Source organism: Balearica regulorum, chromosome 12 (genome assembly GCF_011004875.1).
Source record: "Balearica regulorum gibbericeps isolate bBalReg1 chromosome 12, bBalReg1.pri, whole genome shotgun sequence".
NCBI classification, from domain to species: Eukaryota; Metazoa; Chordata; class Aves; order Gruiformes; family Gruidae; genus Balearica; species Balearica regulorum.
The window spans coordinates 22,354,659-22,372,437 of NC_046195.1; the positions used below are offsets into that span (position 1 = coordinate 22,354,659).

The 17,779-nt window shown below is 56.0% G+C and overlaps 1 protein-coding gene across 3 annotated transcripts in view; it reads left to right on the forward strand.

Moving 5' to 3' along the window:
- Positions 1-17,779, forward strand: part of CORO2B (coronin 2B) — a 45,559-nt gene that overhangs the window by 22,718 nt on the left and 5,062 nt on the right. For all 3 annotated transcript variants that reach the window (XM_075764332.1, XM_075764330.1, XM_075764329.1), the window contains 2 exons: positions 12,811-12,927; positions 17,534-17,683. In XM_075764332.1, coding sequence (XP_075620447.1) covers positions 12,811-12,927; positions 17,534-17,683 — 267 coding nt within the window. The remainder of the gene's footprint in view (positions 1-12,810; positions 12,928-17,533; positions 17,684-17,779) is intronic.

Sequence of the window (17,779 nt, forward strand, 5' to 3'; positions counted from 1 at the left end):
GCTGTCCTTTACTGGGGTTTTCTTGCCTGGGGAAGGGAGGATTTACAGCTGCCTTAGTGAATCGAGTTTTTTCTTTCAGAGGAAAATGAAATGTTTGTTAAAAGCCTTTTTGGCACCTCTCAGTGAGCACGTGCTGGGCGCCGGGCACATCTCCACCCTGCCCCTGCGCAGCGGCTGAGGCCACTCGGGTTTGTGACCCCGGTATTTCACTGACACAGCTCCAGAAATCAGGGGAGTCCCCGTGGAGCCCCTTGTCCTGCCGGGCAGGTAGCAGGTCCTTGCCCTTTATTTCAGCTTGTCCATATAATCTCAGCTCTCAAATTTGATGCCCCAGACAGTCTGCGAGGGAGAACACGGCTGCGCACCCCGTTTTCCTGTTGCAAGACCCCACGGCGCTGTGCTTTTGCTTCCCCAGCTAAGACTTTCGGCAGCTCTCTGCATGAGTACCCCCGTGGATCCGCACATCTCTTGCTCATGCGATTTTAAACTCCCGTAAATTCAGCTGACGCTTCAGAAGCCGCCCCGTGGGACCGCGCTTGGTGCGCAGCCGTGGCTGCTGGCCGAGCACCCGTCCCCGCGGCAGACGCAGAGCCGCGTCTCTTGGAGGAAAAGCTGGGCGGCAGCGACCTTGAACGTGAAATAAATATTACCTTTGCTTTGCTTTGCTCCAGAAACTTGAGCGCAGGGCACCGCTGCGGGGTACCACGGTTGCGCTGCTGCTGCTGCTGCTGCTGCTCTCCCGCCGGTGCTCCGGTGGGTGGACGGGGAGCTCTGAGCTGGTACCCGCATCCCATCCCTGGGCATCCTGCCCTTGTCCCGCGGCTCTTGGGCTGCAGGAGGGGACGCGGGGCTCCGTGTCCCCCATTCTCGGGAGCATTTCTGGCGTGGGAGGAGCTGCACTCGCTCCCCTTAAGGATGCACCTTGTAACTTGGAGACGCACCACGTGTGAAGACACACGGCATGCGTGGGGAGAAGGCGGGTGTCTCGCAGGCTCCCGGGCAGCAAAGTTGCAGTGCCAAACCCGCCGGGTTTTCCAGCCGGGAAGGAGCTGGAGCAGCGCTCCCCTCCGAGCCCCCCCGCACCCCGTCTCCCCGCCCCCTGGCATTCTTAGGCACTTTCCCCATGTAACATTCACATCTCCTAAATTTTTCTTTAATTTCTGGAGTAGAATCAGCTACAGATGGAAGAAATTATAATCAGCATTTTAATTGCAGCACGCAGCTTGACTCTCATTAATATTCAAAAAACCAGGAGCTTTGTCTGAGCACTCAGAGCGCTCCAGCCCCATCTCTGCCTCCCTCCCCACGCCACCGAGCCCGAGCTGGGAGGATGGCCTTCTACACACCACTTACTCGTGGTCCTAAATCCTGAGCTAATAACTCAATATTGCCAGCAAATTACCTTTTTTTTTTTTTTTTCCTGGCAAATGTAGCCTGGTCCCAGTGGGACAAAAGCAGAGGGAGCGCGATGCCGTTTGCAACCTGTTCCGAAGGGATCGTCAGCCCCGTGCAGAAATCCCCGGCAATATTGCACCCGATAAATCCCAGCCGGAGCAAACCTCGGCACTCCGTGTCAAGTGGTTGCACACGCCTTTGTACAATCTAATAATTTCATTATTTTTTTTAAATAGGGACTGATTAGCTTATTAAGAGTAAACTAATTTTCTTTGGAAATCAGCAGCCTTCTAATTAATTGGCATCCATATTTAGCCGAACATAATTAAGGTAACCTAGATACTGCAGATCTAGTCAGGATTTGATTTGCTGCCATCTTTTTTTTTTTTATTTTTTTTTTATTTTAACATTTCTGCCCTCTGTTCTGCTCAGAAATGTTCACCAGAAACCCCTCTGCTTTACGCTTCGAGTGACAATGCATTTGCATACGCTGGGCCGTATGTTCCTCTGCCTGCACATCAGAAATGCCGGTTCCTCGTGAATTTACGTAGCGACCAAGTGAATGCGTAACCGCTTCTGCAGGGCTGCGGAGGCTGGAAAAATGGAGCACGGCTGCGTTTTGTTTCCCCATCCGCCCCGAGCCTGTCCCTCTACCCCAAGCTACAGCAGAGCTAGGGCAGGATCCCAAATTCTGGAGCTTCGGCCACTGGGAATTGGCCTCTCCCCAGTACCGCAAAGGTTTTGTGCTAGGAATATCCCCGGAGAGTGGGCGAAGGAGAGCTGGTGCGCTGATGCTGGGGCTGAGGCTCGAGAAGATGACGATTTGCTCCCCAAACTGTAGCAACAGAAGGATTCGGTCCAGGTTTCACCTGGAAATGCCAAAAATATCCATGTATTTTGAGACAGCAATAACGGATTGAGCTCCGTCACCACGAGAAAAGCCGATCCCACTCGGGCGCTGCAGGAGAGCAGCTCAGTGCAATTACATCTCCGCTCTGGACACGCTGCCGGCACCGGCCGTGCCCCTGCGAGCCGTCCCTCGTGCTCTGCCGTGCGAAGGGACGCGTGGACAGAGAGGGGCTGAGCGGGAAGGACCCATTAAATTATAGAAAAGTCAGGATTTGGGCTCTGTTTTTCAAAAAAATCTGTGCAAAAATCCCAGAAACGTCAGGATTAGTGTGGCTACATTTTTTTTAGCAGAGCATGGGCTTAATTGGGAGAATCTGAGAGGGGAGATTTTACAGCCCAAACGGGAGCGTTTTCCCCAGTGCCGCACGTCCTTTTCCTCCCACGCTGAAATCCAGCGTTGCCATCAACGGACCCAACAGCACAGAGTCACCCGTGAAGGAGCCTTCACCCCCTCTGGGCTTTCAAACACTCCAGGGTGCATTTCGTGGCATTTCCAGGCTTTTATGGGTGGCGATGAAGCATTTCTATTCCTCTGAAAGGAAAAACGTGGCTCTCGCATCCCGGTGTGACCCCAGAGACGGGAAGGGGCCGTGCAGCCCCAGGAGCACCCCCTCTCCCCCTGCCAGGGGGGGGGTCCATCCCTAAAATGTGGTTTTCAGCTTGGGGCTGTTTAGTCCCCCAAGTCCAAACGCGTGGGGAACCCTGAAGCGCACCGGCCGAGGAAGGGATAAAATACGTGGTGCTTTTTGAAGATGCTGCGCTTGCAGGCCTGAAGCCCGAGAGCTGCTCTCCTCCCAGTCCCAGGGCCAGGACAGCTTTTGGCAGCAGTTATTAAATTAAAAAAAAAAAACCCCAAACCCCCAAAAACTAGTGCGTTTTGTGCTGCAGCTCACCTGCAAGGACCAGCACCCAGGAGGCTCGGAGAGCCTGGGTGCTTTGGGCAGCGCCGGGGCTTTGCTGCCTTTGGGCTGGGGACAAAGGAGCTCCGTCCAGCAGCGTGCGGATCCCTCTCAGTGGTGCCGGGTGGACTTGGCTGCGTATAATCCAGGCTGGGGCTGAGGGGGGTGCTGGGAGCAGCTCTGGGGTGGGGTGCTGTCATGCAGCTTGTCGGGGTGGCTGTGGGATGCCGCAGGGACACCTTAGGGCAGCTTTTCGCAGGAGAAGGGTGGTTGGCGTCGCTCGTGCTGCAACAGGAGGGGTTTTGTTTGTGTAGGGGATGAAGAGCGCGTTTTCCACGCTCAGACAATGTTATCTGCCTGCACGGCTGAAGGAAGCTGCGAGCAGGAAAGGGGAGTCTCTGTTTACACGTAGGAAGCTGAAGTCCAAAGCTGTTGTTGGTGGCAGTGCTGCCTGTTGTGGCTGCGCTGGGCCGGCAGCTGCCCGTGGTGTGGGGCAGAGAGGGGCTGAGCGTGGGGCAGGACCCTCACCCTGGGGAGGGCAGGGCTGCTGGGGGTGGGGGGGGCTCTGCTGGTGCTGGGTGCCTGGGGTGCAGAGCAGGGGGCTCCCCGGGGGGGCTGGCAGGGGGACTGAGCCCCCCCCGCGTCCCCGTGGGTCACTGATACCCATTGCTGCTGCCGTGGGGGCAGGTGAGCTGCCGTACAAACCTGCCTGGAGTGGGGGCCAGCCCACGGAGGTGACAGACCCACGGAGGTGACAGACCCACGGAGGTGACAGACAGGTCCCAAACCTCGGCAGCAGCCCCGGGGAGCAGGGACGGGGTTTGGGCAGAGCCTGAGCTGTGCCGCAGGGAGCCGTTTGCAGGTATCGCCTCTCCCTTCGTTACGCAGCACAAGGGGATGCCCCAGAGGAGCAGCCCCTGTGGCACGAAGCGCGGTGCTGCTGTCCCTCGTCTGTGTCGGATCAGCGGCAGGAACCTGCGTGGGTACCACCCTGGCAGCTGTGTGGCAGCTGGCGAGCGGGAGGAGCGGGCTGCGTGCCCCGGGCAACCTGCCCTGGCTCTGGGACGGCTCGTCTTGGCTCAAGGTCCCGGTGGCATCTGCTCTGCCTGCGTGCTGATGGCATCGCCCCAGGGACCCCCGTGCGTTGCTCCCCCCTCGGTGGGGACGCTGACTTGCCGAGGCTGGGCAAAGAACGGGCAAGCTCATCACACGGCTGCGTTCCTCGCTTCTTGGAGCTGCTGTGCTTCAAAGTACTGGGAGGTTTTCTGCAGGAAAAAAATAGAGAATTTCCTCTATTTCTCTGTGCTATGAACCAGTTTTCACGTCCTTGGAGGTTTTCTACCTTTAAATGCGGGTCACAGGAGACTGCCTTGGGCTGGGCTATGGGGGTTTTTTTTGTTTTCTGTGATTTTTTCTCTATCTGATTTTAGTCTGCAGGGGACACCTCCTTTTACTTAGAGTTGGCCAGAAAAAAAGAGAGACCTGAGGCTTACAAAAAAGCTGACACTTCAGCATTACTGTTCCACCTCGGAGGACACGCTGCTGTCCCTGCGTTTATCAAGGAGATAGCAGGAGAGCAGCTGTGGGAAGCCCAGACCTGGGATCTGGCTGGGTTTAAGCACCTGGATCGGTCAAAAAGCCTCGGTGTAAAATTTTAAAGCTGCCCTGAGAGCTGGTGGTGGATCAGAGGAGGAAACAAGGTTTGAAAACGTGGGTGCTTGGGAGGGGAAATACGGATTTTTGCCCCCAGTGATGCTGCTGCGTTTGCAGTAAAGCCTGGGGTCGAGCCTGGGGTGGAAGCGAGAGCTCGGCTTTGCCTGGGCCGGGGCGGTGCAGCCCTGCCTGCAATTGCCTGCCCCCTCTGCCGGTTAAAATGGAGAGAAACCCCATCCTCGCTGGGGAAAAAAATGGCTTTTTGTTACCGATAAACACGGATTTCTTTTTACTGTTCCATAATCCAATTTAACAGGTACATTATACGGGCTTTTGTCTTTTTAATTAACAAGCTGGAGCCTGGCTACTGCTTTTATGGTGCAGACAAATACCTCTGCAGCAAGGCTTCGGGGTTTTAATCTGTGCAAATTGTCTGTCAAGAGCTGCTGGGCGCGTTGCTGTGCGGGTTTTAGGGCTGCAGGGTGGCTGGAGCGGCTCTGCTGACCGATACCCCAAGCGCAGGCACTGGGGTGCTGGATGGCTGGGCAGAAGATGGGATGCTGACAGCCCACAACAGTATTTCTGTTTAATTTAATAGTATTTAAATCCACACGAGGGGAGTAACTGATATTTAAACCTTCGTCCTGGCACAAGCGGCAGTAAACAGTGCTCGTTTCTTTCCCTGCTTTGACTTGCACGGCTCGGTTGTATAACAAAAAGAGTAACTAAAAGTCATCTATAAATGGATGTAATTTTTTACGGCTAGTAACCTGGTAAATCTGGGACTGTTTATCCCAAAGCACCCCTCAACAAGGAGTTTGCCAGAGAGAGTGTTAGCATCATCCCTCCTGGGGAAACTGAGGCACGGACACTGGTGATGTCTGCTCAAGGAGCGTGGCGTGAAGCGGGGGGCTGCGGCAGAGACGCCGTCCGGCCGCACCGCTGCTGGGGCTGCACGGGGGGCAGCTTCTGCCAGGGGAGGGGATGGCTAAGAGTGCTTGCTCTGCAGAGGATGGTCGCTAAAACCTGCTTGGACTGCAGCCTTTCCGGCTTTCCCCTTCTGCCCTCGCCCCGTGGCGACGCTGGGGAAGGTGCCCGTGGACCCAAGGCGGTGGGAGATGCACAGGCAATAAAATCCACAGGACTAGGCAGAAATCCTGCCTGGCCCTGCACACCCCTGCGTATTCCCACTTGTTTAAAGAATACAAGGGCCGTTTTGGCAGGTGCTGGAGGATGCAGAGAGCACATCTCCATCTCCCTCCCCTCCCTGCCTGAGTTTCCCAGGTGTTACAGGCTGGGAAAAGGGGCGGCGGTTCTCCCTTGTGTTGGTTTCCTGGAGGTGCACATCTGGCTGAATAGCTTCTTCGCTCAGAGGTGCCAGAACGTGAGCTGAGCTTTAGGATTTGTTTACTCGAAAGCCAAGCGAGAGCCAGCTTAGCGGTTTACTTACTGCTCTCATCGACAGGAGCAGTCAGGAAGCTTGGCAGCGTGTTCGCGATAACCAGGTTACTCTCTGCAGCACCCACATGCACGTTCAGGCGTTTCCAGTGCCTGGAACTGATGCTTTGATGACCAATATTGTTGATCGCGTGCGTGGATTTCTTTGGCGGTTTTTTTTATGGATTTATATTACTGAGAATCCTTGGACCAGCTTCCAGCCAGGTCCGTTGTGTGCCCCATCCCTCCGGGGGGATGATCCTGCTGGACCACGTGTGGTTGCCCAATCTCCTCGGCCTTGGCTGGCCCTGGCCAAGCTGGGGCCATGCGATCGCTGCTGCCTGGAGGTTTGCAGCCGCTGGAGGCTGGATGAGCATCCTGGCAGAAGGGAGGCTGCTGAGCAGTGCAGAAAAATTGGAGAAGGGCTTGAGGCATCTGTCCTTATTCAGTTGTTGGAGAGAAACATGTCCAGCAGCAGCATCCTTCCACCTGCACACGGGAATTTCCCTGGGGAATTATTTGTGCAAGTGACTGGGGCAGCAAGTGCTGTCTCTCGGTGCAACCCCTCCGCTGCCCAGTAACCCGTCCCCTCGCGCTCAAGCTCTCGCTGTTCTTTGCTTTAATAGCTCGTGTTGCAGATGTGATGCCCAGCTGTGCCTGCAGCCCTCCTCTCGCCTCCCCCTTCCCGTGGGCTCTCAGCCGGGGCCGGTCCCCGCTGTCTCGCGGGGAGATGTGCAACCCGCCGGTGCCGGCAGCGCATCGTGGCGACGGGTTCTCTGGGTCCCTGCCAAGGGTTTGTCCGATTTCTCTCTCGCTTGTGCTGGTTCCGTTCGACTTGGTTCCTAATGAAGATCAGTTAACCTGCAGCGACCTTCCCTCGTACCGAAATCACTGGGGATCTGTCCCGGGTCAGGGAAATCTGTAATTTCCTCCTCTGTGGCTCTCGAGTAGGAGAGACCTTTAAAAGGATGGCAGTAAATGTATTTACTCTTAATCTCAGCCACTGGAGACTTGTGTGTACTCAAGGATTTCCTGGGAAACCCTGTAGATCCCCTACACCTCGGGCAGCGCTTCCCGGATCCCCCTCTAAAAGCTACTAAGGGATTCGGGAGCATCTGGGGGGAGCTGCGGGTGGGGAAGGGTGGTCTGCCCGGGGCTGGCGGTGGGTGCTCCTTCCTCGGGGAGGTGTCTCACCCAGGGACAGGCACGGGAGGTGCTGGCATCGATGCCGGGTGGATGCTGCTATTGGTTCTGTAAAGTTTTCCGTGCAGGATTAGGTTTGAGGGTAGAGTTGAATAAAGGGGTTTTTGCCATCTTCGTGGAGCTTCATAGGAAACATGAGGATCTGGAAATGTTTTGGGTTTCTGTTTCCGGGGAACGTGGTGAAAAGCAGATTTTTATGCACTACATTTATTAAAATGATTTACCCGAGCTTCCTGCTGGTTGGCTGTAAAGCGAACGTGGGGTTCTGCCATCCTGAGACCGGAGCCTGTGCTGCCGGGAGGGTCTGAAGTGACGACGCTGCCGTCGCTTGAGTCCGATGGTGGCCAAGAGGTTCGCTGGGGCGGACTCTGGTAGCAAAATTGTTCGTGAGCTCACTCCGCTCAAGCGGCTCTTTGATGACTTTGAGCGCTTAAAAGCCATGCTTCTAAGCATAGGGAGGCATAGCGACGGCGTTGTCCTTCCCGGGGCAGTCCGACCTCCTGGGGCCGTGCGTCCAGCCCCCCGGGCTCTGCGCGCCGCTGGTCCCTCTGCCCTCGCTGCTGCTCCGGCCATTTCCAGGAGAAGTCTTCCTTCTCGGTCACCGAGCAGCAAAATAACCGAATTAACCCAACTTAAAAAATTCATTGTCCTTTCTCCCCAAGACATCATACAAATAACTTTCTCCTTTCCGAGCGCTCCTTCCAGCCCATGCTGTGGAAAACATCAGAGCCGCTGGAGCCCGGAGAGCCGCGGCTCTTGCTAAAGAGCTGGTATCTGGGTCACACTGAGCTTCCCCCGGCCAGGGGTCGGGGATCCGGCGATTAGGATTCACCGCAGCTTAATGCGCGGCTGCTGGCAAGGTCCCTCTAAGAATGACTAAATGGGAAGTTATGGCCTGAACCCCTGATCTTCAAAATTTTTTTTTTTTTTTAATATTTCCTTTATTCGGCTTCTTCCAGGTGCCCTGTGCATGGGCACAACCCACCGCTGCTCTTGCACAGGGACTGTCCCCTGCTGCGGGCACCGGGGCAGCTCCTGCGTGCTGGCTGCATTCAGCTAATTTCAATCAAAACTCCTGATTTCTTGGGCAGAAACTACCCCTAGTAACCAAACTCTGTTTTTTCCTTTGGAAAGCCTGATGAATTTTAACAAAACGCATCAAATCTACTTTGCAAAGGAAATCACTCGGCTGGTTGCTCAAAATTAAAGTGATTGCGTATTAACTTGTGCCGTTAAAAGGTCTGTCCGCCTGGAATTTAACAGCTGCTGCATGAATTTCTACTCTAGACAGTGTGTTAATAATGTCATGCTAATGCAAATGTGAAAATAGGGGGGAAACTAGATAATCCGGGCTGTTTGGGTAAGCGATGTCTGCTAGTGTACTTAATATAATAACCGATAAAGCTGTGCTTTGCATCCCATTAATTCACAGGAGGGTCGCTGGGTGGTACCGGGAGGCAGAGCTTCGTGTGCTAACGAAGCACCGGTGTTGCAGAATTATTTTTATTTAATGGGAAAACTTAATGTGAAAAATCAGATTTTTTTAAATTTTTTTTTCTTCCTAACTCTTCATGGCCTGACTTTTGCAGTGGAGTTTGGGTGAAGGCAGCAGCTGACCCGGGGGCTCTGTGGGTCTCCCCAGGCCAGGGGCAGCTCTTGCCCCGTATCCCGAGCATCCGTCGGGACAAACAGCCCCTCCTGGGGCTCCGTGTGTCCCTGAGGAAACAGCTACTGAATGTGACTGCTGGGTTTGGGCATCAGGATGCTTTTAGTCAAAAGCACCATTTTCCTAAATCTTCCCCTCCGCCCCTTTGGAAAGTTCAATTTACTGGAAAACTAACTTTTTGATCAAAGCTGTTTTCTAGGCTCTGCATCAGAAAGACATTATTTTTTATTTAAATGAAGGGCTTGCCCTTCCTAATGATTTCCCTTGTGTTGTGGCACACGTACTCTCAGCACTCGGTCAGCTGATGCTCCTCCTTGGACTTTGCTTTTCCTGGGGACTGTTGGCTTCCAGCATGGAGATCTCAGCGTGCAAGGGGGATCCCGGAGATGCTGGGGGCCATCGCCCCCCCACCATGCAGGTTTGGTGGGACAGGGACTTCCCAAGGGGCTGTCTTGCCACCGAGTAAAGGGAAAATTTAAAATCCATGGGTGATGCGTACTTAAATGCATCGCCCTTCCTATGGGATGGTCCAGTGTTTGCAGTGGTGCTTGATGTAATCTTGGCAAAGAAAAGTATCCTGGGAGGCAGGAGGGGGAATGAGGGGCTGGGGGCACTCAGGGGACCAGGATGGGGGGGTCAGGGGACCGTCCCCCTGGCCGTGGCATCGCTCAGAGCCACCGGCTGCCAGAGGTTTGGGTCACCCTGGCAAAACTGTCAGAATGTCACTTTGCTTGTTTTTATCCCTAAAAACCGGAACTGATTTATAATAGCACTAATAAACCCCAAGTCTGGGGCGTTAACCAGGAAAACGCCCTTTCAGCTGCTCGATAATGTCAGAAATGTTGTGTACGTCGATCACCGCTGCTTATCCGGGGCAAAGCTGCCAGGTAAATGCAGGGAGGAAAATGCGTTAGTGCTGGCAGGAGGCGGTTAAGGGTCTGGGGCTGACGTGGCAGCTCAGATCTGAGCCAGCTTATTGCTGATGGGCAGAATGATCAAAATTTAGGCTCTCTGAGCGAGCCCAAGTGATGCTGTCGGCAGCTGAAGGAGGAGACGGCCCCATCCCGGCTCTTCCATCCATCCCCGCCCTGACGCCCCTGAAATTGGCCCTAACGGAGGTTAAAATCACACCGGTGGGTATCAATCACCAAAGGGAAAACGAACCCTGCACCGTATGGGTAGGGAATTTGTATAACGTGCCCTAATTAGAAAGAGGCTCATGAGTCAGAAATCAGTCTTGCGTTAAGTGCTCATCACAGACTGGCTGACGGGGATGGGATCCCGCGCCTCTCGCACGCCGGGGAATTAATGAGTGTTTGTAAGAGCCTGCATCGAGGGGCAGAGGGGAACGACTACCAGTGACCCCGTTACCCAGGCGGGGATGGAGCTGGACGTGTCCATGTGTTCATGTGTTCCTGAAGGCAGCGAGAGGCAGGTGCCTATTTTTTTTTTCCTTTACCTCGATAACTGAAATGACCCATATAACTACGTCCCCGGTGGTTTAAGGCCAGCCTAGTTCTCATCTTAGATATGGGCCGTGTCCGAGGGGTGACTTAGAGCTGCTGTAGCAATTTGAAGAGTAGTTTAAGAATTGTGAAAGCAGGCTCAGGGGGAGTTGTGTTTTTGCTGGGCAGCCCCTGCAGAGCCCTGAGACTCGCTGGGTTGTGCTCTCGGGTCACTTGGTGCGGTTCCTGCTGGACATGGTCCATTTTTGCCCGTGTTTCTCAGTGCCTCGTGCGATGGTTTTCTGCACCACCATGCCCCTCCATTGCTGCCTGATCAAATCCGGGTGCATCCCACGCTCTGCCCATGCATCCCACGCTCTGTCCGTGCATCCTATGCTCTGTCCATGCATCCCGCGCTCTGCCCGTGCATCCCGCACTCTGTCCGTGCATCCTACGCTCTGTCTGTCCATCCTACACTCTGCCCGTGCATCCCGTGCTCTGCCCGTGCATCCCATGCTCTGCCCGTGCATCCTGCACTCTGCCCGTACATCCCATGCTCTGCCCGTGCATCCTACACTCTGCCCGTACATCCCATGCTCTGCCCGTGCATCCTGCACTCTGCCCGTACATCCCATGCTCTGCCTGTGCATCCCACACTCTGTCCGTGCATCCTACACTCTGCCCGTGCATCCGATGCTCTGCCTGTGCATCCTGCACTCTGCCCGTCCATCCTACGCTCTGCCTGTGCATCCCATGCTCTGCCCGTACATCCCATGCTCTGCCTGTGCATCCCATGCTCTGCCCGTGCATCCTGCACTCTGCCCATACATCCCGTGCTCTGCCCGTGCATCCTGCACTCTGCCCGTACATCCCATGCTCTGCCTGTGCATCCCACACTCTGTCCGTGCATCCTACACTCTGCCCGTGCATCCGATGCTCTGCCTGTGCATCCTGCACTCTGCCCGTCCATCCTACGCTCTGCCTGTGCATCCCATGCTCTGCCCGTACATCCCATGCTCTGCCTGTGCATCCCATGCTCTGCCTGTGCATCCTGCACTCTGCCCGTACATCCCGTGCTCTGCCCGTACATCCCATGCTGCTCCCGGCTGGCGTTCACCGGAGCTGCGAGCAACCACAGCAATTAGCAGCTGTGTCTCCTCAGGAGCAAATGAATGCAAATAAACCTTCCCAGCAAGAAAGGTGCCGGGGTGAGTCCCTGGGCCTGATCCGGCTGCCCGGAGCACTCCTGGCCGTTGCCCTTAGCTGCGGATGGTAAAACCGCAGCGTGTTATCCTCGGTGCCTTTCTTTGTTCACGTTAAATGGAGCCAGGAGCTCGATATGTGAAAAGGTCAGTGCTGGAAGGGCTATGAAATATTTAGTGGCTGTTTTGTGCTGACCTAGTTAGTTTGCACGCTCCGAAGCGTGCCACCACCTCCGGGCTGCGGCAAGGAGCCGGCACAGGAGAAGGAAGGGCGGTGGGGTGGCTGCGAAGGCACCCTGCAAGGTTCCTGCAAGGAGCAGGGGTTCCTGCAACGGGAACCTTCACAGGAGGCCATGCCGAGTGCTGTGCACCGTCCCCTGCTGCAGAGCTCTGCAGGTCCTCGCTCTCCTGGGATGTCAGGACCGGATATCTAAAGGTCTTGCAAAGGTTTCCATCTGCGTGGAAGGATCCCATCCAGTGGTGTCAGGGTTAGGTTATTACCACCGTCGTTAAGCAAGAGTGTTGGTGACCCCAAAGTCGCTGGGGATTTCTCTTGCAGAGTACGTGTGCACACCTTGCTCAACGTTGCTGCCAAAGTTTGGGAGGAAAGTACCAAATGCTTCGTGCGAGGTCTGATGGCTGATCAGGTCGGAGCCTCTCCGGTGCCTTCCAGCCCCTTTGCCCGTGGCTGCTGATGGCCATGCAAAGATTTCCTAGGGAGCTCCCCAGCTGGTGGTGCCCCTCCCCGGGGGTGGGCAGCCCCATGGGGCTGTGTTTGCAGAAACCCCTTCTCATACCTGGATCAGGGAATATTGACGAGGTAAAACCAATCCCTGACTTGGCTGGGTGTCTCTTCTGGCCAAAAGCCCCATGCCAGTGTGAGCTATGGAGCTCTCTCCCCTATCAAGGCTCCAGCCTTAAAAAGACCGAGTTTATCATTAAGTTTTAATTTTTTTCTCTTTTTTTTCTTTCTCCTTTTTTTGGTTTATTTTAAATTACAGACAGGCCGGATCGAACCAAACTACCCCAAAGTCTGTGGTCACCAGGGCAATGTGCTGGACATCAAGTGGAATCCCTTCATTGAGAACATCATCGCGTCGTGCTCCGAAGACACCTCGGTGAGCTGGGATGCTTTGGGCTGGCACCTCCTGGGGGGATGAGCGGCCACAATTGTGCAACTCCATGTACCCTCCTGTCTTTAATTTATAGAATCCCCAACTGGTTTGATTGGAAGGGACCTCCCAGCCCATCCAGTGCCACCCCTGCCATGGGCAGGGACACCCTCCACTAGCCCAGGTTGCCCAAAGCCCCATCCAGCCTGGCCTTGAACACTGCCAGGGAGCCAGGGGCAGCCACAGCTTCTCTGGGCAACCTGTGCCAGGGCCTCAGCACCCTCACAGGGAAGGATTTCCCTCTCCAGCCCCTCTCCAGCTTTCCTGGAGCCCCTTTGGGTACCAGAAGGGGCTCTAAGGTCTCCCCGCAGCCTTCTTTTCTCCAGGCTGAACCAGCCCAACTCTCTCAGCCTGTCTCCAGAGCAGAGGTGCTCCAGCCCCCTGAGCATCTCCGTGGCCTCCTCTGGACTCACTCCACAACAGCTCCATGTCCTTCTTGTGCTGGGGACCCCTGGGCTGGATCCAGCACTGCAGGGGGGTCTCACCAGAGGGACAATTCCCTCCCCCCCGACCTGCTGGTCGCGCTGCTGGGGATGCAGCCCAGGACACGGGTGGTTTATACACCCGGAGGTGTGGGGAAGGGGCTGGCGGAGGCACAGCGGGTGGGTGATGGCTCAGCAGCCTCAGGACCGGGGAGGGTGATGCAGAGCAATAGGCAAATTGTGCCGATCCCCGGTCCTGTGTCGGTGGTGCAGGGGCTGTGGCCGGTGCCCAGCTCCTCTGCTGTCCCCGCTGTCACTTATCGTCACAGCGCTGCTCTTTCTGCCTCCCCCGCTGCAGATAAGCCGTACAGCTGTGCATAACAAGGTCTTTTTCATTTCTTTTTTTCTTTTTTTTTTTTTTCCCAAGCCCAACAGCAATGCTATTATTAAACCTTCTTGCTCTCAGGGACCGCAGGGGCTGCAACTGCTCTCGTGGTCTGATGCATCAAGTGATACGAGCAAAAGGCAGTTTTGCAGGCTGGGGGATAATGAATCAGATCATCTTTACCTAGCTGTTATTTGAATCTTCCTCCTCCTTTTTATTTTCTGGACACAAACAAATCCATCCCAAGGGCTGTATCGTAAAGGAAAAAAAGCCGTTGTACAAGGGAGAAGATCGGAAACCATCACCCATTCTGCACGGCAGAAGCCGGGCTTTGGGGTGACCCAGTTTTTAACCAGTGACAAATCTGCCTCGCCTGATCCTTAGCGTTTCACTGTATCGTCACCCAATGTCTCATCCTCTCCTTCAGTTCAGTATATTGGCATTTTTTATTAGCTGAAAGCTTGTCAAGGAAGATATTGAGTGGGGGGAAAAAAAATTCAGATCATGACCATGAATCATGGTGAGCTGTTTCCCACTTTAAATAATAACCGTTTATATACAGTCGCTGGGGAATAGGAGGTGCTGGGAGGGAGGGAGGGTAGTGGGAAGACTTTGTGAGCCACCGTTAAACCTGGGAAATTAAGTTAATTGCCCCGAGGCTGCCTCTTGGAGGGGGGGTTCCCCCCCGAAGTTGGAGGGGAGCAGCCCCACAGCCGGGTGGGCTCGTGGCTCCGGGTGCCACCCCACGCCTGGGGTGCTGCCCGTGGGCAGGTCCTGCAGCTTCGGGCTCTCTCCGCTCGCTCCCAGGAGGTCTGATGAGGTTCTGGCCAATGGTCTTGATCAAAAAGAGAGGATGCCCAGGTCCTCGTGGAGTCGAGCTGCAGAAAGCAGAGTATTTGCATGAGATATATATATATATGCCTATATATATGGGCTGGGGACACCATTGCCACGGGAGACACGGAGGACCTGCTGCGCGCGTCTTTCCTCCGTCGTGCCCTACGCAGAGAGGACGACGTGTGCAGCCTCGTCCCCGGGGCATCGCCGCGGGTTTACCCTCTCCCAGGGGGTGACGAGGATTTTACGGCTCGGCAGCACCCGGTATTAACGGCCGTGGTTCGACGCTGCCTCGCTGGAGAGCCGTCTCCTGCAGCCCACCCGGGCTATCGCTCTGCTTGAAACCCCTCCTGGAATTACTCCCTCGCTATCAAACCCGTATCCATCCGTACCTGTCTGTCCCCGCTCGGATAAAGCCGTCTGTCCTCGCCTGATGTTCTCCCTTGGGGCACCGGGACCATTAATTCATTATTCGTCCTCATGGGACAATTAGCATCAGGGCTGAGCTTGGAGTTCCTGGTCCCCGCCGAGGCTGCGAGCTGCTGAAATGCTGCCAAGGCTTTTTGGGAAGGAGCTTTTAAAGGGCAGGACGAACCGAGCGGGAAGATTAAAAGGGGAATTATCCAATCTCTGTGGGTGTTTCAGGCTCCGCGTTTCCTTCTGCCGGGGTGCTCTGTGCACTCGGGCGCAGCGAGCTGATGCGGCGTGCGGAGCTGGGGGGGGCATTCTGCAGCACGGCGTCTCCTTTGCAGGATCCTTCTTTGTGGAAAGGAGCGTTTCAGGGAAAATTGTATCAAGGAGGTTTCTTAGCATGGGTTGGGAGGGGAAGCCTCTGGTTTCATGGGCTGCGTCCCACCCTGGCTGCTCTCCCTGGTGTCATGGGGAGACTAGGGCTGTTCCTCTGGTTTTTTAACAATAATTTCCCAAAAGCATCATTTCCATCCCAGGATGGGATGAAGTTGTGAAACCCAGTGCTGGAGTTTTGGGTTAGCTCCAGCGATGCCTATACCGGCAGCAGAAGGGCATTAGTACCGCAACCAGTTCCGACACGTCTGTTTTCAGGTCGCAGTGACCGTGGCAATGGGGAAACCTGCCCGAAATAGCCTGTCCCTGGCATTCACCCCCTTTTTTTTTTTGCAAGACGCAAGGAACGATGCCGCTCCGTTAGGAGCAGACCGCAGAGGTGATGCCGTGCCGCGGAGCCCCAGCAATGATTCCCAGCTGAGCAGGGATGCAGGACGCATTAAATAACCGTCCTTCAGGCTCCCTGCACGGCGAAAGGCAAGAGGTAGCTCCTCTTTGAGCAGAGCCCGAGGATACGGGAGCCCGGGCATCGCAGCTGAGCGCATGAAGGTTTCCCTGTGTCCCCCCCGGGTTTGACGGCGCATCCCCCGAGCAGCGAGCGTGCAGCAGGCACCTCTCGGGCGTGCAGAGCTCGCTCGGAGCCCTCGTGCGTGCAGATCGCTGGAGCGAGGCGCAGCCGGAGGTTTGGTAACAGCCGTTTCGTAACGCACCGCTTTCATAACCGGTTCCTTTGACAGCTGGCGATCAGGGTTGTGTTGCTTGTTGCTCGTGTTGGATGCCTTTTTTTTTTGCAAACTGCTGATGCTCTCGGAATCATCTCTCCGAGCCAAACCGGACTCTTTAACTGCGTGTCTCTCGTAGCGCCGTTTCCTCTGCACACCACGCGACCCGGAGAGCAGCGTCTCCCACCTCTGAATGTGCAGGCTCAGGCAGAAAACTCTCTGCTCCACCCGTCCATCCTTATGCAGATTTTTTCACTGCAATATTGCAAATGAATTGCAGGTTGGTCCCTCCCCAGGCAGCAGCCTCCCCGATATTCCCTACATTTTGGAAAAGCTTTATTTCAACTCGGCGATGCTCGTCGGGGCAGCACCGCCCCGGCCACCGCGTCTGCCCAAAGGCGAGCTCGTTTTTCGAGATGCTGCTGGAGGAGGCGAAAGGACCTGCCCAGGCTGTGTGCTGCATCCCGTACGGCTTGGCTTTTTTAATGCGTGTTACTAAAAGGTGTTGCCACGTGTCTGCAGGTGGTATCAGAGCTGGGATAAAGGCTCCGGGAAGGATGAGTGTGCTGGCCAGGGCAGCTCGCCGTGGGGAGGGGATGAGAGCGCAAAGCGCAGTGGTTTCATCTCTCGCCTGACCCCCGGGGATGTGGAGGCACCACCGGACGCTGCCGGGTTTCAGGGGCTCCGGGAGCTGCGGGGAGGAACGGGCAGGACCCGGGCAGGACCCAGGTCTCGCTGCTCGGACGGGCGCAGGGTGCTCAGGCGCGGAGCAGACCGAAGCGGGGGTGGATAAATGCAACATGTCACTTCGGCTTCATGCCGGTGACCTGCCGCAGAGATGAAAGCATCCCTAACCGCTCTTTGATAGCATTATCTGGAGCCATTTAATTGGAGAGGAGACGCTATAGAAGGCTTATTCTGTCCCAGCGCATCGCCTCCTTTCGTTCAGCAAGCACCTTCCCTGCAGAGGCTTTTCTGGCTTGTTTTTCGCCCAGGTTCTCCCTGCTGGGTGGGCGGCAGCTCCCGGCCAGCCTGATGGCAGCTGTGGGGGGGGTGTCCCCTGGCCCCGCTCCCCCGGGAGCGCTGCGTCGGCTGCATCGGGTCCTTCTCCTTGGCACCCACATTCCAGGGGTGAAACCGCTGCCGGTTTTTGGGTTCCCCTTTCCCCCCCCAGCGCTTGCTGGTCCGATGGGGTGGGCTCTCCGCGCTCCCCCCTGTCCTCACAGGGGACCGGATCAGCCCCAGGACACCCATTAGGGTGCAGGATGAGGCCGCTGGCATCGGGGTGCTGCAGGGATTCGGCAGCTCAGAGCCCCCCATGGTGGGTGCCAGGGTCCTCCCGGGTGTCCCAGCCCCCTCCCGACGCCCGTCCCGTCCCGCAGGTGCGGATCTGGGAGATCCCCGAGGGCGGCCTGAAGAGGAACATGACAGAGGCCGTCCTGGAGCTGTACGGGCACAGCCGGCGCGTCGGCCTCGTCGAGTGGCACCCCACCACCAACAACATCCTCTTCAGCGCCGGCTACGACTACAAGGTGAGCCCTGCCCGGCCCCGCTCCTCGCGCTCGGCCGCTGCCCAGGGTTGCCCTGTCAAAGGCTTTTCCTGCCCGGGGTACGGGTAGGGGGTCACC